At 39.3% G+C, this 27,893-nt stretch overlaps 3 protein-coding genes across 5 annotated transcripts; all 3 read right to left on the bottom strand.

The window, feature by feature from the left end:
* Positions 1 to 567: 567 nt before the first annotated feature.
* kif17 (kinesin family member 17) lies at positions 568 to 10,871 on the bottom strand. Its single transcript, XM_053484387.1, has 15 exons — positions 10,802 to 10,871; positions 8,614 to 8,905; positions 7,999 to 8,145; positions 7,029 to 7,130; positions 6,728 to 6,917; positions 5,695 to 6,147; positions 5,363 to 5,451; positions 4,610 to 4,757; positions 3,776 to 3,855; positions 3,559 to 3,674; positions 2,468 to 2,696; positions 2,124 to 2,382; positions 1,939 to 2,021; positions 1,524 to 1,631; positions 568 to 933 (listed from the first exon to the last, which is right to left on the bottom strand). The coding sequence occupies exons 2-15, from the start codon at positions 8,842 to 8,844 to the stop codon at positions 742 to 744; spliced, it is 2,427 nt and encodes an 808-aa protein (XP_053340362.1). The 5' UTR covers positions 8,845 to 8,905; positions 10,802 to 10,871; the 3' UTR covers positions 568 to 741.
* Positions 10,872 to 11,762: 891 nt separating this feature from the next.
* sh2d5 (SH2 domain containing 5) lies at positions 11,763 to 18,165 on the bottom strand. 2 transcript variants are annotated; one of them, XM_053484382.1, is made up of 10 exons: positions 18,101 to 18,165; positions 16,107 to 16,176; positions 15,220 to 15,300; positions 15,061 to 15,135; positions 14,831 to 14,977; positions 14,530 to 14,697; positions 14,246 to 14,426; positions 13,815 to 13,920; positions 13,321 to 13,480; positions 11,763 to 12,552 (listed from the first exon to the last, which is right to left on the bottom strand). In XM_053484382.1, the coding sequence occupies exons 2-10, from the start codon at positions 16,155 to 16,157 to the stop codon at positions 12,370 to 12,372; spliced, it is 1,152 nt and encodes a 383-aa protein (XP_053340357.1). In that variant the 5' UTR covers positions 16,158 to 16,176; positions 18,101 to 18,165; the 3' UTR covers positions 11,763 to 12,369. The 2 variants fall into 2 exon arrangements, with proteins under 2 accessions (XP_053340357.1, XP_053340356.1); XM_053484381.1 differs by having other exon boundaries at positions 14,530 to 14,736.
* Positions 18,166 to 19,850: 1,685 nt separating this feature from the next.
* On the bottom strand, positions 19,851 to 27,804 carry hp1bp3 (heterochromatin protein 1, binding protein 3). 2 transcript variants are annotated; one of them, XM_053484685.1, is made up of 12 exons: positions 27,707 to 27,804; positions 26,913 to 26,991; positions 26,089 to 26,326; positions 25,826 to 25,976; positions 25,337 to 25,483; positions 24,847 to 24,915; positions 24,509 to 24,663; positions 24,323 to 24,413; positions 22,578 to 22,737; positions 22,362 to 22,473; positions 21,138 to 21,323; positions 19,851 to 21,025 (listed from the first exon to the last, which is right to left on the bottom strand). In XM_053484685.1, exons 2-12 carry the CDS (start codon positions 26,980 to 26,982, stop codon positions 20,686 to 20,688), a joined length of 1,719 nt encoding a protein of 572 aa, XP_053340660.1. In that variant the 5' UTR covers positions 26,983 to 26,991; positions 27,707 to 27,804; the 3' UTR covers positions 19,851 to 20,685. The 2 variants fall into 2 exon arrangements, with proteins under 2 accessions (XP_053340660.1, XP_053340659.1); XM_053484684.1 differs by having other exon boundaries at positions 24,509 to 24,666.
* Between the last annotated feature and the right edge of the window lie 89 nt (positions 27,805 to 27,893).

Below are 27,893 nucleotides of genomic sequence, written 5' to 3' on the forward strand. Positions count from 1 at the left end.
ATTGAAAAAAAATTATAAAAAAACATCTGTAGATATCGAATCTGTTCTGATGAATCTGTAATGTTTTGTGAATTTTCCATAATGGGAAAGTCTTCAGGCTAGCAAAGTTTTTTTTTTTTAAGTAAAATGGCAAGCTGCATATTTTCATATTATTAGTTTCATATTAATATACAGTTTCAGCACCGTGGGTGGTGACTGGTACAAACTTGTTTTATGGACATTTAACATAAAGAATTTTTAAATTGTCAAAATGAAATGTATTATTTGTAAATTGCTGGTGCAAATTACTTCACACCACTCCATTTTTTCCCTTAATACCCCAAAACAAAAAAGCTAGCCATCATCCATCATTAATAATATTATCCAAAGTTGATACATTTTGTATAAATCAACATATTTGTGAATTATGAATTAAATTAGATGATGAACACATGTTGATATTTATTCCAGCTATAAGTAAAAATAAACTAACAATCACCAATAGGACTAAGACACATGATGTTCAATGGGCAAAACTAATAAGGGAAATAATTATTATTCGCGATAAAGGGACTTATTTTTAGTTGTGGATGAAAGGGAGGCCTATATTTTTACATATAAACACTTATACGTATAAGCAGAAAATAAATGTTAATTCAGAGAGCCCTGATGTAGAGAGTTCCTCCTTCACTCTGATCTTATAACAAAAAGGGAGCCTGCGTAATCCATACTGTTCGCTCCTGAAGACAGTACAACTGAAGATCAGATACCGTCACACGAGGCGTACATCTTGCTCTTTTTTCTCTTGGTTTTGCTGTTGGCAGGCGCGATACCCAGCGACTCCAGGCGAAACGGGCGAGGGAGGAGGGCCTCTGCTGCAGGGTTGGATGCGCAAGGCGTTTGATGCGCCGGGATATTTCCTGGAACAGCAGAGTAAAGGCTGGACTTAGAGATGTGAAACATTAAGCGGATGTGGAACGTTAAAGCGTGTAATGAAGGTTTTCCAATTGATAAAACAAAAATGTTTAAAAACAATGATGCAATGAGCTTTTCACAGTCAATGGACTGAAAGATGTGCTCAGGAACACATAACGGTTTCTGAAATACTAGTGAAAGAATGTGATTTGTATATCTTTTGTCACTTTTGTATGTATTTATCCTTTGGAAAATTATATGCAATGTTTTTTTCACACCAATTTAAGGTAAAATATTATATCATATAACATTATATATATCATATTCATGTTTGCACTTTAAAGTCATGAATTAGTATTTAAGAGTTCCTTAAACAATCAAGTGACCTTAAAAATGTAAGTGGAAACATGATTTAGTTACATTTGGTATTCAATACAATTATCGAATAATATCCAATAAAACTTTTTTTCCCCTTCTTTACCAAACGTTTCAATAATTCTGAACCTTTAAGGAATTTTCTTGTTATTATTATTATGTTTATTTATTTCTTTTAGCATGGTACACAGGCCATTCTGGCCAGTGATCTAGGTGTGATCTAGGAAGCTTGTGCTCTTACCGTGACTCTTTATGGACTCTCCTGATAAAAGCTGATTGGCCCGCTTCATCTTGAAGTAGTTACTGGCGATGTTTTCACTGTCGCTGCGATTCAGCATCTCTTTATAACGATCCTCCTCCTCCTACAGATATAATCATAGCTGTGTATTAGAGTGCCTCCTGTGGGTTCGGCTTGTAGGTTGTACATTGCTTTTGGCTTGTTTCCATATGCATAACAGTCAAACTGCTTTAAACATACCATCTACTGTATATTATTGTCATGTAGTAATCTCGTCTTAATTATTTTATTGTTTTTGGCTTTAATTCGTATTTCTCAAAGTTGGTCATGAATCTGAATTTGCAGAAGTTCCTCTTGCCTACAGCAGAGGGCTTCAAAATTACAATTCCACCCCAACATATCAGGCTTACGGTAATTGAACAATTGATTACCAGGAAAAGCTCCGCTGGGTCCGAGGCTGAATTCCTGCGTCCTGGAAGTCTGGAAGAACTGCTGGCTGCCGACGGCGGCACTGCTGTGAGTCAGAAACATCCTGTCCATTACTGACAGAGCCAAGCATCCCCAGCCCATATCATCACTAATATCACCTCTTGCATCACAACAGCCTCGGACCTACCTGCAGGTAGCGCTGTTTTCTGCACCAGCACCTCAGGCAGCCTCCACACACCGCTGTCCTCATCCCACACCGCCTCCTTCTTCAGGCGCTCCAGGTTGCTGTAGTTGCAGTCCCTGCGCACGAGCGTCACCATGCGCTCCAGGAGGCTCTGTAGTAGCTGCGTTTCACGTTCCAGGCGCCGGATGGAGGCCAGGTAGTCATCACGCTCAGCTGCAAACTCCACCTGCAGATCTCGGATCTCCAACTTGGCAGCTTTTAGCTTAGGGAGAAAATGCGCTCATTGTAACTTGGAAAGATTTTGGCTTTACAGACCAGAAGTAGTCCTAGTTGTCCTGAATTCCCACCTTGCTATGCGTGTTCTCCAGCAGCCTGTTCTTGGCGTGTACCTCCTCCTGGATGGAGTCGTAGACGTTGAGCAGCATGACATCGCTGTCCTCGCTGCACTGACTCAAAGCCTCAATCAGCTGCTTCTTCCTCTGGTTAGCCAGAGTCTTCCTCTGCCTCCTCCGCTGCCGCAGCTCCTCGTTTCTTGCCTGCTCACCCCCGACAAACTCCTTCTCCAGCTGATGAAGCCTGAAGGTCAAAACAGCCTGTCATCTGCATGCTCACATTTGTGTGCATGTTTATTCTTATAATATTATAATGAAGCAGTTTTAGCAAAAAACAAACATAATAATTAGAAAAAGGTCATGTGGTCTGATGAGTCTAGATTTAACCCTGTTACAGAGTGATGGGTGCTTTAGTCTAAAGAAGAGAGTCGGATGAAGTGATGCATCCATCATGCATAGTGCCTACTGTACAAGCCTGGGAGGACAATGTGTTATGATCTGGGGTTGTTCCATTTAAAAGCTCTAAGTTCAGCAATGTGCCCAAAAAATGTGGTCTTTCCAGGTTTTTCCATCAATAGATTTTTTGGGGCAAAAACAAACTCCATGTTGACAATATCGGGATTGATTGGGTTCAAATTGTAAAAGAGTGGTTGATGGACTATGAGACATCATTGTCACACATGGGTTGGCCACTACAGAGTCCAGATCTTAAACCCAATGAGAATCTTTGGGATTTGCTGGAGAAGACGTTACGCAGAGGTCCAACGTTCCCATCATCAATACAAAATCTTGGAGAAACATAAATGCAACTCTGGATGGAAATAAATGTTCAGCATATGCTTATTGAAATGCTCCCACGGCCGTAATCATAGCAAAAGGAGATCCACTGAAATATTAAAATGTGGGACTTTTTTTGTTGGCCGGGCAGTGTACATTAGCTGTATGTTGTAGCTAGATGGGATTAAATAATACACTTTATTTATCAAACACAGTGAAGACATCAATTTTATAACCAGAATTATGTCCGGATTTCCAGCATGACCATGTCTCACATACGACACTGTTATGAAACACACAAAAAGAATTCCCCAGTTTCGTCACCTCACCTTTCCAAAACATGTTTCCGATCCAGTGGGTCTGGCGTAGCAACAACCACTGACTCGGGAACCCCGGGCTCTCCCCCTGGACCTGCTTGAATAGCTCCCTTGTTTTCTCTACTCTCCTGTGAGAAAGGTGTGAGTAAGTCTTGTAAAACAATGAGCACTTTTCCTTAAATGACCCCATATGACTCAGCAATGCACCAATAAAAAGAAAGGCGCTGACCTGTAACTTGACCTGGGACACCCCAGAGGCCCCTGGAGTTTCCCCGTTGACAGGACTGACCACTTTGGTGGAGGCATCTGCTGCAGAAAAGACCAGAGTAAGAATATAACCCTACACTTTTATTCATCTCTGAACAAATAGTAACAAAACAACTATTCACATTATATAAATACAAAAAAATAACAAAAAAAAATGCTCAAAGATATTCCTTCGAGCAGAACATTAATAAACCAAATAAACCAATGGCTCATCTCAGACCTGAAGGGCAAATCTTTCCTTTAAAATCCTCACATACACTCTGATTGTATTTGGTACTTTTTTTGCGGAGGGATGTTTTTAATTATTATTATTTTTTCCCTAATTTAGTCGTGTCCAATTCCTCCCTGTCACTAGGGGGCTCCAACATTAAGCTACTACTACCACTCAGTCGGCAGGGCCGAAGACTATCAAGTGTTTCCTCCGAACCGCGTGACGCCAGCCGACCTCATCTTTTCGAACTGTTTGCTCACGCACTGTTGTGGGCGGAGTAACACACTCGGAGGACAGTGCTATCTGCTCCTTCAGATTGCGCGAGCTCACAGACGCCCCTGATTGGCTGTAGAGCCGTGATTAATGTGCGAGCACGAAGTACCTCTCATTCCTCCCCCCTGAGAGAGCTCGGCCAATCAGCTCTCTCTAGACCTCCAGCTGCGAGAGGTAACAGCATGACCGGGAGATAGGGCGAGCACTTTACAACTGCGCCACTCAGAGGCCATTGTATTTGGTACTTAACCATCTTGTGCCTTAGTGCTCCTAACTTTTCCCTAAGGGTATAGAATCTACACTTGATCTTACATCCTCGACTAGCTTGGGCTCGCTCCAGGCTGGACAGCTTGGTCTCGTAAGACATTCTCAGGGCTGTGATGTCCTCCTGAAGCTTAGCTTTGGATTCCTGCTCTGCGTTGTAGTCTGCCTGTAGTCTGGCAAGCTTCTCCTCGTAATCCTGAATTCTCCACGCACACATCCAAACACACACAATTCTCTTTATCAATCCTGGTGCTCAAAGAAGATTTTCAATCTAAAGTCAGCCAAAGCATTGAATGCATTTTTTTACATTTTTACATTAAGAGCATCTATAACGTACATCCCAGAAAAGACTGTAGTGACATAAATATTTATAACCCAACCTAAAAATTACAACCATATAACTAAAAAGTGAATTTTCTAATATACATGTCAATATTTGTGTCCTTATGGTACAGTACGCACTGACTGGCCAAATCTGAAGAGTCAAATTATTGGCTTGCATCAAGCAAAAAAAACAACAACAACAATTAAGGACATTTGCAGCTACTGGAACTGGCTTAGGAACCCTTAAACACATTATCAAAACCTGGAAATATAGCGCTGAACTATGACTTTCATGAAAGAAATGCGCTCCTGAACAAATCATGATGGAGATGACTTAAACACATTCTAAGAGAGTGTGACTTTTTTTTGGCCAGGCAGTGCATACATCAATTACCTTATTCAAATATTTAGAAACAAAAATAATACCACTAGACAATGTGTGTGTGTGTGTTTGGACTCTGTATAATACAAACCCACCTGTTTAATCTTCTCCTCCTCGCTGCTCTGAGGTCTGGACTGAATGCCTGAGCTCCCCTGTGACCTCTGACCTGCTAGCAAAGCCGACACTAAACAAAGGAGATCTGGTGAACATTTGCAATGTTTACTCTTTTACCTTTTCATGATACGAAGTATTAGGGACGAATCAAAATCTTTTAGCATGAAAAATAACGTGCATGATTTTACAGCAATTACAGCCGCAGAAACCTGCTTACACTTTAGTAAGTGAATATTTATATATATTAAATATTTCAACAGTGTACTTTATCAGGTGTACTTAATGAGAACATAAAGAACTTTAGAGATCTTACAGCTGAGGCTTGCAGTCCCGAGCTGCCCAGAGATGAGCGATTTCAGCTGTTTGATCTCCTCCTGGTATTGCCGCAGGAGTGCATCCTTAGGGTCCTCGTTGATGCGTGGACGGTTCTGGATGCTCTTGGCACGGTTGGCATAGCGCAGCGTGCTCAGGCTCTCCTCGTAGTTGTTGTCGGCAGGAGAGAGGCAGGCCACCATGAGGGTGCGTGTGTTGCCACCTAAGGAGTCCTGAAGGAGGCGAGTAAGCTTGGAGTCGCGGTAAGGGATGTGCTTGGAGCGTCCATCCACCAGTGCCGAGATGACGTTGCCCAGTGCTGACAGGGAAAGGTTGATTTTGGTGGCTTCTTGTAGGCGGTCACCCGTGGCACCGGTCTTGGACTGGCGCTCGCTGCCAGCCAGATCCACCAAGTTGAGCTTCCCGGCGCGTAAGTGATCTTCACCAGCACCATCTCAGATTATATAAGAAAGACAATTAATTATTATTATTTTTCATACTGAAAGCCAAAGGTAAAGTAAGAGAATGCAAATGTTTGCAGTATATCAACAGAATAAAGTAAACACTATTCCGGCTTATTATGGGAATACTGGGTGAGGGGCAGGATTACACCGTGGTTAGAGCACCAGGCCATTATAGTTTCCACACACAAACACACACACGTGGCAATTTAGAGTCACCCTACCTTTTGGAGGTTGGAGGAAATTGGCAAACCAGAGGAAACCACACTGACACAAGGAAAACATAAAACACTCTATATAGATATAATGAATGGTGATTGCACCACCATGCCACTTAATACTATTATATTCAAATCCACATGAAGGTTTTTTAAATGTCTGGTAAAAAAAAAAAATGTAAACAACTTCAAAGCTTAAGCATAAGCAGGAGAAACATTACTCTTCAAACATCTAAAGAAGGTTAGAATAACTTTCCAGGTGAAAGGGTTTCTGTTTCTCTTGTATGGTATTATATTTGCATGTGTATGGTATGTGGGTGTGTGTGCTTGTGTGCGTGTGTGAGCGAGCCCATACCTGTGTTGCAGATCTCCAGGTGGATGGTGAATATGGAATGCGAGCGAGAAGAGTCTTTGTTCATAAGCGTGTATCCAACCGAGCGTTTTTTCCAGCCCAGCTCCATGATCCGCTCACACTCTCCTACACTGTGCACTGTGTGCATGGAGAGGTCTCGCACATACACTCCCTGCTCTGGATGTTCTTTTAGCTGCTCCACACACACAAACACACACACAAACACTAATTATGTGTGTATCTTAACCTGTAAGATTAAGACATGTATTATGCTGTATATACTGTAAATTAAAGAGCAACAGACCTCCAACTTCTGCTTGGTGTCTTTCCCCAGAAGGTCCCTGATTTCCTCTTTGTAGATCTCAAGGTAGGAGGCCCGCACAAGGAACTTGGTGTTTTCTGCGCACTTAAATGTACAGTACATCGATGTATTTAAACGTCCACTCTATAATTAATGGCACTCCTAAGTATTATTACTCAATGCATTTAATACTTTTGATCAATCATTTTTATGAAGGGTGCCAATAATTATGAAGAAGCAAGACAATAACAAGACAAAACATTGAGCTTCTGTTCATCTTTATTATCTCTAAACAAAATCAGGTTTATATGATAAAAAAAAGAAATAACTCTATGTAATAACCTCCCCAATTATTGGCAACCTGGTTATTGGTATTTTTAACAAATAGGCAAATAATAATTTAAAAAAAACGCCACATGAAATAAGTGATGTTATTTAAAGGTGAAAATAATTTTTTGCCACATACATTTTCTCACTCACTCACCCTCTATACCACTTTATCCTGTATTCAGGGCTGCAGCGGGCGTGAAGCCTATCTCAGGAGGCTTAGGGCACGAGGCAGGGTACATCCTGGACAGGGTGCCAATCTATCGCATCAAACTATGAGCAATTTGGGAACGCCAATTATCCTAAACTGCATATCTTTGGACTGTGGGAGGAAACCGGAGTACCCGGAGAAAACCCACCAAACACGGGGAGAACATGCAAACTCCATGCACAGAGAGACCGGAATCGAGTGCAAGGCGACAATGCTAACCACTACACCACAGTGCCACCTCATATACATTTTCTATTAAAAGAAAATGCTATGGTTCAAGTTTTGTTAAAGAACATATACTCCTCATATTGTTTGAGGAAAAAAAAAATACAAGTCATTGTGTTCGAGTTTTATGGCATACAAAAGTTTTTAGCCAACTCTTTTTAAGGGTGCTAATATTTCTGCAAAATACTGGAAAAAAATAGTATCACTAACCTGGATGGTCTCAAAGATGTGCTCAAAAGCTCTGGGTATGACCCCTCTCTGAGCTGGGGGGTCTGACACACCCTGCATGGTGAACGATTTTCCACTTCCTGTTTGTCCGTAAGCAAAAATCGTGCCGTTGTACCCCTCAGTGACACCCTGTAATAAAAGCAGATAAGAGAAAAAGATTGAAAAGTCCTTTAGGGCCTGTTAATTTTTAGGAGTCATCCTCTGTGTCCTCATTGTGTCATTTGAGCTTGACTACTGTAGACCAGGGCTGCTATCCGATTTACCCTCTGTGTCACTGGATTCTGTTTCACACATGGTCAGATTAATGTATATCCCATTGTTAACCCTTTCATCTACAGAGCTCACACTGATACATTGTTAATTAAGAGATGTAAATCTCCTCCAAATCACTGTCATGTTACACACACCTGATGTATCCAGATGTTCATTATTCTATGAAGTGATCTTTCAATCCAACATGGTGGACGTTGATACATGCAACATTTCTTGACCATTTCTCACTCAACTTTTTAATCAAAGTTAAATCAAGCAAAAAAAATGACAAACATCATCATCTTTATTATAAATAAACCTCTCATGAGTGGGAAAAAAAATGACCTCCACTAGAGGATATGCAATCTCGTTGTACATCTGCTCAGTGGTGTGATCGATGAAGTACGTCCCGTCGAAGGTGAACTGCTTAGGCGGCTCTTCGGCGGCTCCCGGCTTCTCAATAAAACATTGGCAGTGACTGCAATCAACAGACACCACCATCTTACAGTTAAGCGCCTTTTCCCTGTTGTTCAGAGGCCGGCATCGGACCACCACCTTCACCGACTCTGATGCCATCACAGAGTGAAGCACAGGAGAGATCAGCTTGAGCCCTCTGATAACTCTACCTAGGCTTTTTCTGTAAAACCATAAAAAATTATGCTTTTAGTCCAAAGATTACATGATTTCATTATACAGCAACTGGGTTCCAAAAAAAAAAAGTTAAAAATTAAAAGATTAATCAAAATAAATGATAATTTAGTGATAACATTTAATATGTATTAATAAAACATATTTTAAAAAGCTCATTATCCAATCAAAATTCACTGTAAAATTAATTAAAACCAGCATTAAATATAATTCTGACTGTTGCACAAATCTGCAATAAAAAAGTTAATTTACATATAAATCTATTTTTTTAACCAGAGATTAACCAGAGCAGGCAGTCTGATCATTCGGCGTACTGAGAAAACTTTCTACTTTGATAATAAGCAGTAGTGAAACACTGTAATGAATGCATTGGTGTAGCAAAGGATAACATAAAGAAATAAAGGGAGATGTTATCCTCATACCTGTGTTTTGTTATTCTGTACAATCCAATCAAAGTCCTGCTTCGAATAGATTGTTAAATTTTACATTACATCTGGTTTTAGCTTTAGAGTAAACCTGAATCGATTTTTATCTTAGTGCTTTATTACTTTTAACACATTAATTTTTAGTAAGGGACACATTTCCTGAGACGCCACAATGGCTTAGTGTTTTGTACTGTCGCCTTGCACCTCCGGTTTGTGGACATGGAGTTTGCATGTATCCCCCGTGCTTGGTGCATTTCCTCCAGGTACTCCGGTTTTCTCTGACAGTCCAAAGACATGCAGGTTAGGCTAATTGGCATTCCCAAATTGCCCATAGTGTATGCAAGAGAGTGTGTGTATGTGTGTGTGTTCAATGCAATGGATTGGCCTCCCATCCAGGGTGTACCCTGCCTCATGCCCTAAGTGTCCTGGGATAGGCTCTAGGCTCCCCATGATCATGTATACAGGATGAAGCGGTATAGATAATGAGTAATACATTCCTATTTTGAATCTTTGAAAAGCACATCACATGCAAAAACAAAACTAAAAATTCTCACTGCCGTAACAATGTTAGTGACAATTCACATGCAAAAATAATTTTTATCAGTCAGACTTAATACCAGTCTGAGATCAGCATGGCTCACAAATTAAGCTCTGTGTGACATGAATAAACATGAAAATCTGAGTTATAACATAAAATAATCCTATATTCATAAATATTCTATCCAGAATACGTTATATTCGAATTAACATCATCGAATAACAGTGCAAAGTCCTAAAGGGATAATAATAATACTGATAATAATAAACCAACTTTCTAGTCATCAATGTAGAAATATAACTTGACTGCCTGCTTAATGTCTTAATACCTCAGTTGCTATATAATAAATCCTATACTGACCTCCAAAGACAAAACATACTAATGCTAGTTTAGTAAAAAAAGTTACTTTATTTTTTTTTTTCAAAAGTACTTCCTAAAGATTCATTTACTTACTTATTCATTTTTTTCTTTTATTTTTAGTTTCCATTTTAAACCTCGTTTTTAATTTTTTTTTTATGTATTTTCTGCATTAAATACCATTAACCTAAATGTTACTATTTAGACACATTGACTTGTTACCCAGTAAAATGTTTAAGCTACTTTGATGCTCGATGTCCACATTTTATTTATTCTTATTCTTATGTAAATTTTACAAGCCTTTAAACAGTTATATTATTGGCATCATTCCTGGAAAGACATAATCACCCAAAAACGTAAATGTGCAATAAATAAAGATTATGGACCAAATTAATTCATTAGCATAACACAGTATATTACTTTATTAGCATAATTTTAAAATATAGCTAAAGGAACTAGCCTTCTAAGAAAAGCCAGCTCGTTATTCTGCCGGCTCTAACGCTATTTAAAAAAATAAAATAAATAAAGATTTAAGAACAGATAATAAAACAAAATATTTGCTTACACCAGTTCTCACCATTCCCAGATCCATAAAAGCGTTAAAGTCGAGCTTAAACAAACACCGTTATTATCAGTGCTGTGTGTCCTGCCGTGGCGTGCTACGTTGCCTAGCAACCTGAAACTCAGCTCGCGCAGAAGTCCCATTCTTTTTTGTTGTAGACACGTAATTACGTCATCAGCGCCGCCATGTAGGAGGAGCTTGGATGGAAGGGGGGGGGGGGGGGTCATCAGCTGTTAAAGAGACTGTAAATGTGACTTGTGGTAAAAGGTAGATGAAATTTACTGAACAGATTAGATTTTAAGAAGCACAAGTTAGTCTGAAGATAAGATTTAACAGAAATGTTCTAATCTTAAAATTAAAGTAAGAAACAACACACATTATGCAATAAGAAAACAATTAACAGAGTGGTATGATGTGCCACATATTTCTGACCTAGGTTTTTTTATATATATATATATATATATATATATATATATATATATATATATATATATATACATACATACATACATATACACACACACACATATCCCCAAGAACCCCTTGTGTTTTAATATAAGATAAATAAAACACTTTGCCAACAATAAATTTTTTTGTCTATAACTGAAGAGGACTTTATATCTATGTAACCATGCAGTTGTAGATATATTTTGTTCTCAACCATGAGACAAGCTCGTATTTATTATGGTACAGCAGTCATAAACTGCCATTTTGTCACCAAAGTCCTCTGTGTTGACACTTAAGAGTCCTCTTATAAAATGTTAAACACCTACCTTCCTATTAAAAAAAATAATAATAATTGCCATACAATATGGCATATGAGCAATATGTCTGTGTTAAATGAAAATAAATTTTTATAGAAACGATTTCGGATTAGTGAGAGTGAAATAGCTACAGTATAATAAATAATATAAATAAAAGAAAGAAAGAAATAAAGAAATAAAGAAAGAAACCAAACAAGGAATCACTTTAAAACATTTTTATATAATTTCAAGATTCTCTTAGGAAAGTGCTTCAGTAGTAAAGCTGATAAAAAGCCTAATAAAAGTTCAAGTTGTGTTAGAAAGGAAAAAGGAGCTGCTGCAATTTCAGAGCTCCTAAGCCAAAGTGCAACTCTGACTGGAGCCAAACACAAACAGTTCCATAAATACCATTAATAAAACAGATTTCACAGACTTTCACATCATTCACAAACTATTTAGCCAAAGTTTTAATTACTCTTCTGCTAACTTGTGTAGAGTGACTCAGTAGTTTACACCTCTGGTTAGTTAACAATACTGCTTAAGAAATTTTTTAAAAATGGTTGGACATAAAACACAAAAAATACAGGGAGGGGGAAAAGCCTCGTCAAGTGTTAACTAAAGAAAAAAAGCCCCTATTTATAAGAACAAAAATAAGAGATGAAAACAAACATAACACTCTAATCACCGTGTGTTTTGTGTCTAAAGTGCAGAACATTAGGAGTTAAGTGAGGTTAAAGATTAAAGTGTCTAGAAATTGATAAAACAGCTGATGAGTTCCCTGTTAAAGAGTCACAAGTCTAAAAATAAAGATATTTACACAGATAGGATTTAAACCCAGGGCTGATTTTTGCTGTTTTTCCGTTCTGGTGAACGTTTATTCTGGAATTTGCTCTCTTCCCATTCGTAACAGTGGTTAACACGAGCACAACTCAGTTGCACCTCCAGTTCTTCTCTTCTTTCAGTGTAGTGCTCGATCAGTGCCGTGAGACTCTCAAACTGTACACGACACTTCTACAGAAAGAATGGAAAAATGAAAGGAAAAAAGCTCAGTTAGTCAACAGACTACATAATGATAGGACACTAACTGATCAAGCACGTTCCCTAAAAGCTGAACAAAATGCATCCATTATAGCAGGAGGCGAACCTGAAATGTTTGTTGCATTGGGTTAAGCTTTACTTTCGGTCCTCATGACAACTCCCAGCACTGCAACATTTTAACAAAACTACTACTGATAAGTCCACTTTTTTTGCAATATCAACAGGTCTCAAAAAGCTCTTTTTGTTGCATGTGTCTAACCAGCCCAAATATGCAGACATATTAAATAACTCAACATCATCCTGATTAAATATATTTCATAAACAATGCAAATATATGGGTAAAAAATTTCACACCACCACTTTGTCATCACTCATAAAAACCGATAAACTTTTGTCTTTTGCTTTACACTGCAGTCCAGTAGATGCCGGTATTGCTCCAATCGCTCAAACTCAAAAGAAGAAGCAGCATTTAGCTCACAAAACAAGAATATTTCACAAGTATGTTGAGAAAGATGTACATGGTTCCTATTTTGCAAAATTAGCTACAATTCCACCTCTTCAGTTATATGATCTTCTCATTTAATTGAGTTTTAGGTGTAGCTCCTGCTGATTTGGAATGAAAACGTCCAGACACAATGGGTCTTTGTGGATAAAATTGGGACACTGTGACTTTCTAATACTACTAGATATTATAACTCTCCATACACGATGCATAAATTTTATAATAAAACCAAAGCTCACCTCGAGGAACAGTCGTCCATTGCTGGAGGTCTTGATAGCCAAATTGACCAGACCTGAAGGGAAGCGTATGAGCAAAGACTCAACACTGGGATCTTTGGGGTGGGGACACAACAAGTAGGAACCGAGGACGTCTTCGGGAAGCAGAGATGAACTGCAGTCACTGGAACACAATGATACTTATTTCACGCATCACTTAAAATCCAAAGTCTTGGTCAACATCTGACAAATTAAAACGTTCCTGAAGATGCTTTAGTCTCACCTTTCTAGCATAAATTTTTCTTTTAATTTTTTAAAATTTATTTTATTTATTTATATATTTTTTTTTAAACATGACTGTTGGATTTTCTTAACCATAAGAACTCCAGTGTGGTGGAAGCACTGCAAATAACCATTTCTTATTTCCTGGTAATAGTCCTGCTGTAGTAGTTATTAAACTTCATTATAGATAAGGCTATAAAAAAAAAAAACACACACACACAACAACAACACTTCACCTAGAGACGCCAGCCCAGCACCACACGGCATGCGCCAGTGCTTCTTCGGTTTCGGCCAAGCTTGGTGCGCGCACCCTGCATACTGGTACACTGTCCTGTCCCTTGTCTTTCACATACATATACACAGAGACACACACACACAAAGTCACATCACAAGGCCACAACAGTCATATACCTCACACACATATCAGACATTCAGTACACACGTGAACGGAATGCACAGACGCACATCACAAATCTCTCACACATACACGCACACAGATTTATCATGAGAAAAAGCCAAGCTGCGTGTATAAAGTGCCCATGTAAGAAGTAGCCCAGTGACACACCTCATCCTACCCCAACCAGTGAGGTCTAGCAGATATTAAGAGGTCTGCATTACCTAAGGAACTCTTTCACTTTTGACAGTGTTCTTTGAACACTCGTCCCACCTTGTAGAGCGTTCAGGCGTTCCTGCAGGCCCCGCTGTTTTACAGGAGTGCAGGTGAAGGAGCGGTAAGCCCCCGAGCGCAGCACTTTGTCCCTCATGGCCTGCTTTCGTACAAGTGTAGGGGACGTCGGAAAGACGTCGTCTGGACTGCTGACAATCTCCGCGCTGGGTTTCAAAGAGCCCTGGTGACGTCAACAGCAATGATCAGGAATCATAATGAGTAAAAAAAAAAAAAAAAAAAAAAACCTTTCCAGTGTGTGATAAAATTTTTTTTTTTTAATTTACCCCAGGCTTTTGGTCTGACAGGAGACCCTGAGCAGGCGCCCTGCGAAAGGACACCAGGGCGTTAACGCTAAGCGGGAAGCCATGGTTCAACAAAGAAGGGTTACGAGCCGGCTTCTTCCCAGATGTCTTGTCCTCGGCCTCTTCTGGATGTTTCTCCAGATAACACAGCTGGAAGCAGCGACACAGCAGCATGTTCAGAAACTGGGCCTTAAACACATCAGACACACACAATATATACTATGAGATTGTATGATATATAAAAGAGGAGAATGAAAAAACATGGCGTTTGGTGAAAACATACAGCTCTGGCATGTCTGGCCTTAAAGAGGTGGCAGTAGAGTTGAGAGTCTGGGGTGCCGGGATTGTGGGCGACAAATGCAAACTGAGCATCAGAGGGACGGGCGATGGACAGTGAGACTCGCTGCAGAGCGTGGGCCATCAGTAGTGTCTGAGTGAATAAACACGTTGAAGAATACTTTCAAGAGATGTCAATGTCTATAAGGAATAACCCAAGATAAGGTTAGATCTTACCGTCTCATCTTCGTTATAAACCTTCACTCCTCTAATGGAGAATTTTAGGGAGACGTATCGCCTACGCTTATACCGCTGTAAAGATGAAACAACTTAGGTGTACTGTACGGATAGGTATATTAAAACAATATTTAATATTGAATATTGTGCAAAAGTTACCTTAAGGGACTTGAGCTGCAAGTGCAGCTTTTGAATTTGTTCATCCAAACAGCAGTCATCCACAGGAAATGAACCAATGTACTAAACAAAAAAATAATAAAAATGAGGGTAGGACGGACTCATGCTCAAAAAAATACAACTAAAAATACATTTAGAAGAGCCTAGAAAAAAATGCCCAGCAGATGTGAGAAAGTTTATGGGGTATGTCAAACTTTTTCATTTGGGCAGGGCAATACAACAATAGACTGTTGAGGTCACAGTCAATTGTGTAACATTCTTTTCTGGTAGACAGATAGCTGTCTGGGTGAACGATATGACAAAAATACTCTATGATATTTAAAAACATTCCTATGATACATGATGTAAATCATGATAAAAAATTGCCACGAAAACAGATACAAAACAAAAACCTGAAATGCTAAAAGTTCTGTAAAGATTTGAACATTTTTCAATGTTAAAGACTTAAGACCGGCTTTTTAAAAAGCTTCTGTTGTAATTAAGAAATCTAACAAAAACATTTTTTGCTGTAGTATAAGCGGAACAAAACACTTTGGCATGAACTAATATTTTAAAATGATCCACTTCTGGATGGGTGCAGGAACTTGACACCACTCTGTTGCTAATTTCTTCCTGTAACTGTTCGGTGTGGTTTCCAAATAGAACCTCTTTTAAGACAAACCATGAAATAAACCCTTGTTAATCCATTTGTGGGAAGCCAGACTATAATCAGATAAACATTTTTTAAAAGCCGCCAATAAATGCACAAGATTTAAACTGTTCTTATTTAAAGCAAGTTTAAAACCTTAAAAGCAAGAAACAGGAAAGCAAACTGAAAATGTGAATAATAGTGACAAATTTTTATTTGATTTTGGGTGGTTGCTCCTCACCTCGGCAGACCTGGTTACAGTTCCATTCACACTGTCCACTTTCTCGTCCATGCTCTTATATGTTCTTCAACTGTGGTTAAGAAAAGAAAACACAAAAGGACACATATTTACACATACTTATTTTTATATTATTTGTGAAACATATTCAAGTTGTACTTTTAATTTTTTTTTTAACTCAATTCATTTAAATGGGGGTGGCACGGTGGTCGCCCTGCAACTCCAGGGTCTGGGTTCGATTCCTGCCTCTGCGTGCATGGAGTTTGCATGTTCTCCCCGTGCTAGATGGGTTTCCTCCTGGTAGACCTGCAGATTAGGCTAACTGGTGTTCCCAAATTGCCCGTAGTGCGTGTGTGTGTGTGTATGCATTTGCCCTGTGATGGTGTGGGTGTACCCCGCCTAGGGCCCCAAGTCTCCTGAGATAGGCACCAGGGCTTCCGCGACCCTGAATACAGGATAAAGTGGAATAGATGATGAGTGAGTGAATTTAAATGGGTCACTTTATAATTTGCTTTTAATAAAGTTTATTTTTGATGATTGTCCCATTGCTGGACAAGTGATCTTTATAGATTGAAACAAACATTTCTTAGTAAAATGTCTTTTAAATGTTTTTATAGTTTGTTTTTTCGCTTATTTGTTTAAGATGCTCCAGATCTAAAGCCGCTTGATTTTTATCTTTAGGGGCATGTGAAGTTCATGGTGTACCAGCTGAAGACAGAGCACCAATATCATTTAAAAAACAAAACAAAAAAACAGTGCAATAACATCCACCAAATATGTTAACACTAATTCATCACAAATGGAATAGACTGTATGTGTGCTTAAAGGGACAATCATGTAAGAAATACAGTTATGTTTTTATGGAGAGATTTGCAGCACCCTATATTATTATAAGATTAAATATAATCCATTTCATTTAAAAAAAAAAAAAGGGGGGGGGGGGTGCTTCATTGTATTTGAGGCATTCAAATAGACTTCGTACATGATGCAAAGTACAAGGAGTGTTTCAAGTAAGTTCCGGGAAACCTCAGCCGTGAACGAAAATCACGGCTGAGGTTTCTCGGAACTTACTGCAGTGATTCAGTGAGTGAAACGCCTGATCCATGAAATGAATAGACAGATAATGTGTTCTTAACTTGCAGTAAACAATAATCTGTCTGTGGCTACGGTACACAAAATCATTCACCAACACCACTTGCACAATACAGGAACTCGGCTGGGAGTTATTGCCACATCCCCTTGTACAGCCCTGCCCTTTCTACATGTTCCGGCCACTAAAGGAGTTCCTGGGAGGCCAGAATTTCAGACAAGCACTAGTCAATCTGATGATAAGTGTAGCAGGGAATTATCAAGAGAAGTAAGTTTTAAACTCTTATAACTGCATTGTTATTCTGCACATTTGAGAAGTCTTACATGGACGAGTTCACACCAGGCCACCTGAGGAAATCGATTTAAAGAGCTAATTTGATTGATCTGTACAAAGACTGTTCGAAATGCCTGAACATGTCTCATCTATATTGCACAAGCAGGATGTTCATAAGTCCACACACACACACACTTACTCACACACTCGTATATGTATTAGTGTCTAGACGTTGTATGAGGCAACTATAAAAGCTCAACATCATTATCTCTCAAAGTTAAACCACTTTATTGACATTGTAGTGTTCAGTTGCAGGTCAGGCCATAAACCTGTTTTAAAGTTAATAGAGTTAAAACCTCAATTATCAGGTACAAGAAAAGATTCACAAATAAACTTTTAAATCTAATCCTATTATTATAAGAATTACAAGTTAAAAACCTCAACAACAAAAAAACCCTTAGTCAGACTGAACGCCACCTGGAGCAGCGTTATAATCACACATGCAGGTGAACCTCGCCTCCGCACTTTCTGTCTTAAAGTTCACCAAACTAGAAAACAAAAAGCACATTAATATAGTGCTATAAGTGTGCCTAATAATCTCTAAAGCGATAAAAACGAAAGTTGGAAAACTTACACTCAAACCGACCACGCCGCGTAAAAACTCCCAGCTGAATTCCCCACCTCGAAGCCCAAGCGCACTGACTCACCTTATCTCTGTGGATCCGCCCACCGCGTTCCTTTGGCTCGGAGACACGCCCACTATAATCCGTTGAACGGTTTATGGTGCCTTCAAGTGCTGCCGGAATTGTTGTAAATACACATTTATGACTATAAAAATGCACACTTTCAAGGCACTTTTCTTTTTCTTTTACATAGTGTGTGTGTGTGATCCAGATTTATAAACGCCTTACACACACCCCTATACCCCCACCCCACCCCACCCCACCTTTCCCCAGTTTGTTTGCACATACAAGGAATTAGTTTTGGTGACAGGAGTTTCCAGAAATGACAACAACACAAAACAAACAAACAAAAACAATTAACAAGAAATGGAATAGGATGTGGGGTATTATTAAAAAAAATCAAATTTATATCCGTGGTATTGCATATATTTTTTATTGCACGGTAAGAACATTTAACTGTTCATAAGGTAAATTGCCTTGGGGTGTTTAGTGCTCTGTAACGCTGACCAGACAGCAAAAGTACAAAGAATAGATGGCTTGGATGAGACAGGGGGTTTCCCAATAAGCTATTAGAATAAAATGGCCAGGGGTAGCTCAGTGGTTAAGGCATTGGACTACGGTTCAGAAGATCACAGGTTCAAACCCCACAACCACTACGTTGCCACTGTTGGGCCACTGTTGGGCCCTTGAGCAAGGCCCTTAACCCCTTAACTGCTCAGATGTGTACTGAGATAAAAATGTAAGTCGCTCTGGATAAGAGTGTCTGCCAAATGCCTAAATGTAAAATCACCTGCCTAGGCATGGACTCCTGATCCAGATCCTCGCAGTCCTAAATGTTGCAAGGTGGGGCCTCCATGGATCAGACTAGTTAGTCCAGCACATTCCATAGATTCTCACTCAGACTGAGATTTGGGGAACTTGGAGGGCACGTCAACACCTTGAACTGTTTGTCATGTTTCTTGTCAAAGTAACATCCACAGGAATGCCAGGACTCAGAATTATTGAGCAGAAAATGAGTCATTGTCAGCTTGCCTCCTTCCCATAGTGCATCATGAAGCCATCTATTGCCAGGGAAATAAGGTACATGTACCCACCCATTCACGTAATGTAAAAGCAGATGCGATCCATCAATCCAGGCCACCTTCCGCCATTCTTCAGTTGTCCAGTTCCGATGTTCACATGCACATTGTAGTAGCTTTTAGCATTGGACAGGGGTCAGCAGGGGAACTCTGGCCAGTCTAAGGCTAGGCAGACCTATAACCAGAAGTAATTTTTTCAGTAAATTGGGTCACAAATCTGTGGGTTTGGCCCAACGGGGATAGCCTTTACTTCCCATGTAGATTAGTGACTTAGACACACATGGCTGTCACCAGTTTACCAGTTGTTGCTCTTTAGACTGTAGAGGTAACCTGGACTATTGTTCCCGAGGTTTTAACCACTATATACCAGGAACACCCCATAAGACCTGTTGTTTTGGAGATGCTCTAACCCAGTTTTCAAGGTCAAACACTTAGCCATTATTTCTGCTTCTAGCACACAAAATGAAACTTTGAAAACTGACTGTTCACTTGCTGCTTAATGTATCCCACCCCTTGATCTTGAAGTGTCAATATTAGGATATATTATTATTCTGAGTGCTTTTTATGTGATGGTTGGTCTGTGTATTGGGTTAGTGCAGTTTCCATGAAATGTAAACTTAAGTCATTGGGAGTACAAATATAGTCACTTTATTAAGGACTACATAAAAGCATAATCAGTTACATACATGCAGGCCATAATTAACGCTCAAATTAAATCAAATATTCTAAATCCGAATACCACTGGGTTTATTTACTGGGTGTGTTACATATCATTCAACATATTTTAATTCATGGAAGTTTTTACTTATTACACAAAGAAAAAAATATATAAAGATACACCTTTATATTACAATTTTAAAAAATCCTGCACGGCCCCAATTATGTGTCAAACTGAAAACTAGGCACCAGTCATGTGTAACTTTATCTCTTTTAATTTAAACAAAAGAACCATCCAGGTTTGCTATTTCCCTACATTACTGTAAATCCACAAGAACGACGAAGAGAGCCTTCTTTAAAAAGAGCGAAAAACGCGAATACTTCGATGGAGAATTCTCAAACACTGCTGAAACATGAGTGTGAACGAAAAGGTTACGGTGTGGATGAAATTAATCTCCCTACCCCAAGACAAACAAGTCGGAAAAAAGCATCTTTATGTGCACAGTCAAGACAACGTGGTGGCGACTACAGATCAGATCTCACAGCAGTGTGGATGTACTCTCAACACAAGAACTCTGTCATAAAAAATATATAATAATAATAATAATAAAATAAAGAGAAACAAAAATGAATTGCTTCTAATGTAGCACTATGGTAGACATTTCAGAACAAAAACAAAACATCTTTCTAACAGGACACTTTGAAAACAGTGAAGCTACTAAAATTATTTTAAAAAGAAAGAATTAGCAAAGCACTGCAGTGACGGGAGCTACAGGTGACAGCGTGGAATCGCTAGGAGATCACTTCCTGGCCCTGAGAGACTTTCGAGCAGCAGATTTAGACTCGGATGAGGTTTCCTGCTTCTTGGCTGGTGCCTTCTTGGGCGTTGGTCGCTTGGACACTCGGCTTGTCATCTTCTTGGCGATGGGCGTTTTAGGTTTTCGGGCTGGAGCTGCTTTCTTGACAGGCGTGGCTTTAGCAGGTGGAGGTATCTTCTTGGAAGCTGTTTTGCTATCAGAGGCTGAGGTTTTCTTAGCTGAAGCTGTCGGTCTCTTGGCAGGAGCAGGCTTTCTGCTGGTAGTCTTGGGTTTTTTTCTGGGTGGAGGTTGGCGCTTTCTGGGCGCGGGCCGCTTCTGACTCCTGTTTAGAACAATGATTCGTTTTTACAATTATTTCAAAGGACACTTTTCTTTTTGCCTTGGAAGCAAATATGCATTCATGTACATGCCTATAAAATTATACTTTGTCTAACCTCTTACGAGGAGGAGGCTCCTCATCCTCCGACTCCTCTTCTTCTTCTTCTTCATCATCTTCATCATCATCATCATCCTCATCTTCTTCATCGGACGACTCCTCTCTCCTCCTCTTTTGCCGTTGGAGCTTATCTTTCTCTTTCTGTTTGATTTTTTCCATCATTTCTGGAAACAGCATGTCTGGACTGATAAGACAATAGATGTATGTAAGGGGAGGAAAAAAAAAACAGCTTTGTGCAGTTACATAAACAGTATGAACAGTTTAGTGTGATGTGGCCTGATGCAAAAGATACATTTCTTATAACAGCATTATTGAAATATTACAGAATTCTGTTAACATTTGCAATTACAAGTCAGGCTTTTCATTTCCTTATAGTTTATAGTATACATTTGATGTTTTGTAGCCTACATTAGTCTCTTTTATCATTTAAACTATAGTAGATAAACAATCTTTATTTTCTTTTTCATACTAAATAACTGCAAAGTACATACTTCTGTTTATGACCCATGTCAGATTATTTACAGCTTTTTACACTGACTGTACAAATATCCAACACACACACACACACACAGACTGTCGGATTTATCAATCTTTGCAAATTTAGCAAACCAAGCTCGAAAAAAGGTACATTTACAAACATTTCAGGAAGACTGATCTACTTCATATTCGAGTTAACGTCATTAAAAACAAGTAATTTAAACTTGTTTCTACATTCTGGACATCATGAAGTAATCCATGTGAACTGAATTTTTATCTGTATGTTAGTTCCTTTCCTTACATGTAAATATCCACACCCAGAAGCATGAGTAGAATACAAAGTTTTTTTCTCCTTAAACTTTCCCCAGAATTTTCATGAATATCAAATTTCTTGCATCAACACTCAAATTCATGAATAAATCTGTTCATCTCCGGGTTGATAAATGAGTCCCACTGTTAAATCCACTTTCCTGGTTTAAATCCATACAGCAATATACAGTTAACGTTTCTCCCCCAAATAGGCCTGTTCTCAGAATAAGAGCCTGAACTTTTTACACACAGTGGCTGTAAATAAACTTGCTAAGACAAGATTTTATACAGTTGCCAGGTGAACAGGTGCTGATGCATCAGCTAACATCCATTTCATATAAATTCCTATTACTGTTTTAGTGCGCTTGTTTAACCGTTATGCAAGAATACCGTAGATTAATGTAAATGTGGATGCAGAAGTGAATCCAGAGTGTACCTCGGGTAAAAGGGGTAGCTGAGCTGGTATGACCCGCTGAGCCCGTGACCAGTGATCTGCTCCATCCAGCCCATCATCTTACACCTCTGCAGCGTTCTCTTCAGGTTTGCCACTGCGAAGAGTCAGTTTAAACACAAACAAACAAACAAAAAAGTCTGAATACCAAAGAAGATTAAACAAGAATGTGTAAAAGATAGTTGGACTGGAGATCATTACCGATGAAATAAGCCGTCTTGTCTTGGTGGTTCTCTACTAGGAACTTGCGCAGCACGCTTATGCTGCAGCACTTGGGCTCATTCATGGCGGTGATCGCAGCGACAATCGCATCCTCTAGGAGCCCACCGCCCAGAAGGACCTTATTCCCAGATTTCTTCAGCTAGTAAAATAAACAAATGAACAGAAACACCAGCCTTTAGTGAAGAGTACATAGTTAAAAGACAGCTCCCTGACTGATAATGAACTTTCTTTTTTTTTTTTTTTTTTTTTGATCAGGTGTTTTATCTGATAAGGAGTTTTATTCTTCACTTCTTGCATGCAAAGTGACATTTACAACCCCCCCCCATGCACTTCTTCAACTCATGCAAAATTCTCCGAACCCTTTAAGAACTTTCGAATTCCCTTCTGAATATATATTTAATGTGGTCATTCAAACTGAAGTGAAATAATTAAGGCAGTTAGCAATAAATAATAATAGCAAAAACAAATAGTAAGCATAAAGTAGGGATGCACCGAAATTTCGGCCGCCGAAAATTTTCGGCCGAAATAGCATTATCGGTTTCGGCAGAAACGTAAGAAAGCGCCGAAAATAAAAGCCGAAATTGTCGCCACGCCTCTCCCATCCTCCCGTCTCGTTCGCGCTGTCATTACGCATCAAACACGGAGTATGTCGGCGGTTTGGAAGCACTTCAAAGTTTCAGATGAGGACAGCAAAGTTGCAATATGTTACAGAAAGAAATTTTATTTAGTTTTATTACTGTTAAACAGCCTTATTACTGTTATTTATTATCAATAAAAGTTTGATTGCTTAATTAATTTGTGGTTTTTTATCATACAAACAAAAAGAAAATATTTTAAACATGTTTTTTAATGAAGCCATTTTCGGTATCGGTTTTCGGCCAAGTGCATCCAAAAATTTCGGTTTCGTTTTCGGCCCAGAATTTTCATTTCGGTGCATCCCTAGCATAAAGTGTTACTTTTGAGAACTTTAATTTCATCCTGACCAGACAGGGTACCAATTACTAGCAAGTTAATATTCAAACACATCTAAAACAACTTTCTGATGCTCTGAGCACAACACACCCTTTTAATCAAAATCATTCACGTGACAGAAACCAGAAGGTAGGAATGTTAACAACTAATCATCAGTTGCTGTTAAGGGTTTAATACTTATTAACCGATAATGTTTGTTTTCGCATCGTATTTTTAAGTAGCTGCCATTTGTAATAACTTGTACACCACAAGAGAGCACACCTAAAGGGAAAAGCAACAGCTTTTTTTTTTTTTTTTGGGATTGATTAATTCACAATCTGAAATGAATCAGATTTTTTTTATCTGACCTGCTGATTCAGACTTTCTTTCCAAAAACTTTAATTGACAAAAAATTTTCATTAAACTTTTTGTTGTATGTACATTGTTAAAAAACAACTTCTTCACACGGTTATGGACTCAAACAAATACAAAAAGTGCTCGGAGTTACATGACAGAGTAAAAACTTTTATTTACGGGTAAAACCTAAAACTGTCCGAATCTGCTCACTGACTCATCGATAGGTGCAGCTACATAAATCTGCTTTACACAACTACATTTGTTGGGATTGTGCCGCTAGGGGTGTCTAAATATAACTTAAACCAGGGGGGAAAAAAATGCCCTTTATATTATACCTCGTTATTAATAATTAATTGATTATTGAGTGTTGATTTTTCTAACCATCAATTCAGAAAAATGTTTTGAAATTTGCAAACCTGGAAGGTTCCTGAGGCGCCTTTCCCGGTGATCTGCTCCAAGTATCCCTTTTCCACAGACCTTTGCAGGCAGTTCTTAAGCACATCAGGCCTGAGAGACACCCAAACATCTGGCGCATCAGGCTTCATGTACGCATGACCATCAAAGTATAGCTTAAAGGTATAGTATATTCTACAGCCCCTGACCTGCTCTCTACGTTGAGCTGGGGGAAATGCTGCTCCAGGTATTTTTTGATGAGGATGTACGAAGCCTCCTTGGGTTCACAGAGGCGAGTCATGATCAGCGGAAGAGCCTCGCCCAGTGTCCCACCCTTCGTTCCTGACAAGCTTGAGGTTGAGTTCTTCTAAGGAGGGAAAAAAAAGGTAGAGATCCAACACTTATTATTAACGTCTGTTGATAGTATTAGAAAAATCACATGCGATGCACATGACCGGTGTGAAAATTACTCGACAAGGTGGGATCGTGGACTTGCCACTCCACCCAGTTAATACTGCATGATCAAACAACTTCATTCGCATCATACCTTCTTCGAGTTGGACTCAGTAGGGAGCTTCCCGATGGTGAAACTCCCTGAGAATCCTTTTCCTTTTAGCTGCAAAGGGAAACAAGACATACACGGAACAGCATTTAGCGTTTTCAAGAGAACTATCAGAACTTCACTGCTTTTAAAACTATTTTAATCCATTAGCAAAAAAACAACAACAAAAAAAAAAAAAAACATACTTCTAGAGTCCTGACTGACAATTCGAAAGGTCAAAAATTTTAAATATATACCGAGAGGTCATGAAAATGTCCTTAAACCCTATGTGGTGAGTAGTGAACTCGATTTCAATAAATTACTTATAATGAAGTAGTTGACATTACTGATAATTAATGATAAAAATCATTAATATTAAAAACACATTCTAACTCTGATAATGACGAGCGAACAATACTCCAGAGCTACTTTTTAAACCACCACTGACTTTGGTCACACACAAGACTCGCACGCGTAATTATTCGTCTCAGCTCACCTGCTTGACTACTCCTTTTTCCACCAGCTTCTTCATCGCCCGCTTGTACTGGCTTTTCGTCCTTTTGTCCATTTCCATGGAGGAATATTTCTTGGTTACGTATTTCATGATGGTGAAGATAGAAGCACCAGATCGTTCTTTACAGTTCTGAAAAATTGATACTAACATTAAAATTTAAATAAGTATCACAGCACAACTTCCCTTCCCATGTGATGAGTTACAAACTGCACAAAAAGTAAGGCACTTCACCTCTTACTTTATATACTAGCTTGAACTGATACTACAGGGCATCCCAAAACTTTCCGCACACAAGAAAAAATGTCTTTAAAATTGTTTTATAGTCAGGCAACCCTTAAAACGCCTTTACAAAAGAAGAATGTACTAAAGGCATTCTGGTGGCTGGATTATGAAGCTGTTTATTTCCTCTGTGGAAATAAAGTGTGGAGACTTTTGGGACACCCTGCGAGGTATTATGGTTGGAAAATAGACCTGAATAGCATCAAGGAGGATTTCTTCCACTTTGGGCTGAGACACAGAAAGGCTTTTTGGGGCACAGGCAAGTTTGCTGGCGGACATCGTGGCCCAAGCAGGGATTTTCCTTTTTACTTTTTTATTCTTCTCCTCACCTCCTTCCTTCTCCCTGTAATCAGATTAAATCAGCAACACAGACAATATTATGTAACTTTAAATTTATGACATTAACAATAAACTACGCAAATCTGCTCAATATCAAGCGCTCGTGTTTGACCCACTCTGCTTTCTTTGCAGCATCCTTCTTTTTCTTCTTCTTCCCCTGCTCATCTGCTCCGCTTTGCTTTTCGGATTTCTCCCCCTCCGCAGTTTCTCCATCCTCTCCAGTCTTTCCGTCTTCTGGAGCTTTTTCAGTGGACTTCTCTCCTGTGGCTGCCTTTTCCTCTCCCTCTGGGGCTGCTGCAGGTTCCTTTGACTCCTCCTCTGCAGAGGTGGACTCACCAGAGTTTGTTTTGGCCTCTGGAAAAACCACACAGAGCATGTTTCTTGATTAGACTACATTATTTAATTTTGGGAATGCTGCAACATTGTGAATAAAAACTTTTTAATGTTTGCACATGGATGCGACAAACTTAGCTCGTATTTACTGAGTTTTAAAGAGAGTTGTATATGACATGTTAGAATAATCTACAGTTAAAAGTCTTTCTTTCATCAGTAGGAACCCAATATGACCAAATGCGCTCTAGCATTGTTGTTAGTTCTTTAGCCGCTTCAGCCGGGGTTGCCACAGTGGACCATCCAATCCGCACACAACTTGGGATAGGTTTCATGCCGGGTGCCCTTCCTGATGCAACCGTCCCGTTTAATCCGGCTTGAGACCAGCACTGCATCCAGTGGCTGGGGTTTGGCCAAAGGTTTCTCAAGTGGGAATCGAACCAGGACAGAGAAACCGATCACTAAGCCACCAATGCCCAGTTTGCAGCATTGTATTTAATAAGAATTGAGAATATTTAAATTAAAATACAGCGTACACAGGAAATAAAGTCACATTTTGCTTTGGAGTGCGAATGCAGGGTTAGAGACCTGGTAAAGGTGCGGCTCATACCTGGCTCAGGTGCCGGTGCTGGAGGCGTGTCCTCTTTAGGAGGAGCCGCAGCTGAACGGCGAATCGGCATGATGATATGCTGCAAACGAGATAGACATAATCTTTTTTTAATTTATAATAAAATGACATGGTAGTGCATAAGTTCTTAAATGGGACAAGATATTCAGATCATTTGTTTATGTTTGCATGCTCAAGTGCTCCAAAGCTCTAGTGAATGAAAACCCTGCAAAAATGATTCATAATAATCCATGCATAATTACTTTGTATGTCTGGATTTTTTTTTTAAGGTTGTGTTTGTGTAATGATACAATTCGAGTGCAATAAAACTGTGCAAGCTTAGTATGAGTGTAAAGGTGACCGGCAGGGTGCACGAGCTGAAAGGGAAGGAGAGAAGAAGCAGGCTCGTGAAGACAACAGTAATTCGTTACAATGGGAAGAGGTCAGGATTCAATCCTAATGATCTGTGTGCTCTAAACAGAAAAGCAGAAGACGGTGGATGATTTCCCAGTGCAAAAACGCCCGAAAATAACATGCAGCTGCATGCATCGAGCAAATGACGACTTGTTCAAGAAAACAGCTTGGACACAAATCACAAAATGGCCATTTTGTCCATTTTACCCTACACAGTAATGGCGCTTGCATTGCACTGATGGTAAATATATGGAGTTGAAACAGCATTGACGGAGAACTAGAAAAGGAACGCGCGTGCACGGTTGCCATGTTGCGACCAATTCGATGATGCAATAACTGTGTTTTTTTTTACGGAAAAAAAAGATGTGAGTTTTATTTCGTACCTCAATGCACTCGGTTTATCAGTTGAAGTAAATTCGCTTCTTCTTCTTTGTTCGGGATTCTCTCTGTTTACACGCCCCTCCCACTTTCTACGTCCACGTAGAGACGTAACGAACGCCTGGGCGTGGTCTAGATCTAGATTGCCCCCGCCCCCTCCCAAAAAAATATAAATAAATGTGGTTCAACCTA

This window comes from Clarias gariepinus, chromosome 23, assembly GCF_024256425.1.
Source record: "Clarias gariepinus isolate MV-2021 ecotype Netherlands chromosome 23, CGAR_prim_01v2, whole genome shotgun sequence".
Lineage (NCBI taxonomy): Eukaryota > Metazoa > Chordata > Actinopteri > Siluriformes > Clariidae > Clarias > Clarias gariepinus.

Bases quoted from the DNA above. Each gene is read 5' to 3' on its own strand.
- hp1bp3 (XM_053484684.1), bottom strand. From the start codon at position 26,982: ATGCCGATTCGCCGTTCAGCTGCGGCTCCTCCTAAAGAGGACACGCCT. The intron at 25,977-26,088 runs GTGGGTCAAACA...ATCTGATTACAG, and splicing joins GATGCTGCAAAGAAAGCAGA to GGAGAAGGAAGGAGGTGAGG. The intron at 21,026-21,137 runs GTTAGACAAAGT...TGTTCTAAACAG, and splicing joins GAGCCTCCTCCTCGTAAGAG to GAGTCAGAAGCGGCCCGCGC.
- sh2d5 (XM_053484381.1), bottom strand. From the start codon at position 16,157: ATGGACGAGAAAGTGGACAGTGTGAATGGAACTGTAACCAGGTCTGCC. The intron at 15,301-16,106 runs GTGAGGAGCAAC...TTTTTTGTTTAG, and splicing joins CTGTAACCAGGTCTGCCGAG to TACATTGGTTCATTTCCTGT. The intron at 14,737-14,830 runs GTATGTTTTCAC...GATGTGTTTAAG, and splicing joins AGGCCAGACATGCCAGAGCT to GCCCAGTTTCTGAACATGCT.
- kif17 (XM_053484387.1), bottom strand. From the start codon at position 8,844: ATGGCATCAGAGTCGGTGAAGGTGGTGGTCCGATGCCGGCCTCTGAAC. The intron at 4,758-5,362 runs GTGGGTTTGTAT...TGGAGAATTCAG, and splicing joins AGGAGGAGAAGATTAAACAG to GATTACGAGGAGAAGCTTGC. The intron at 1,632-1,938 runs GTAATCAATTGT...TTATATCTGTAG, and splicing joins ACCCAGCGGAGCTTTTCCTG to GAGGAGGAGGATCGTTATAA.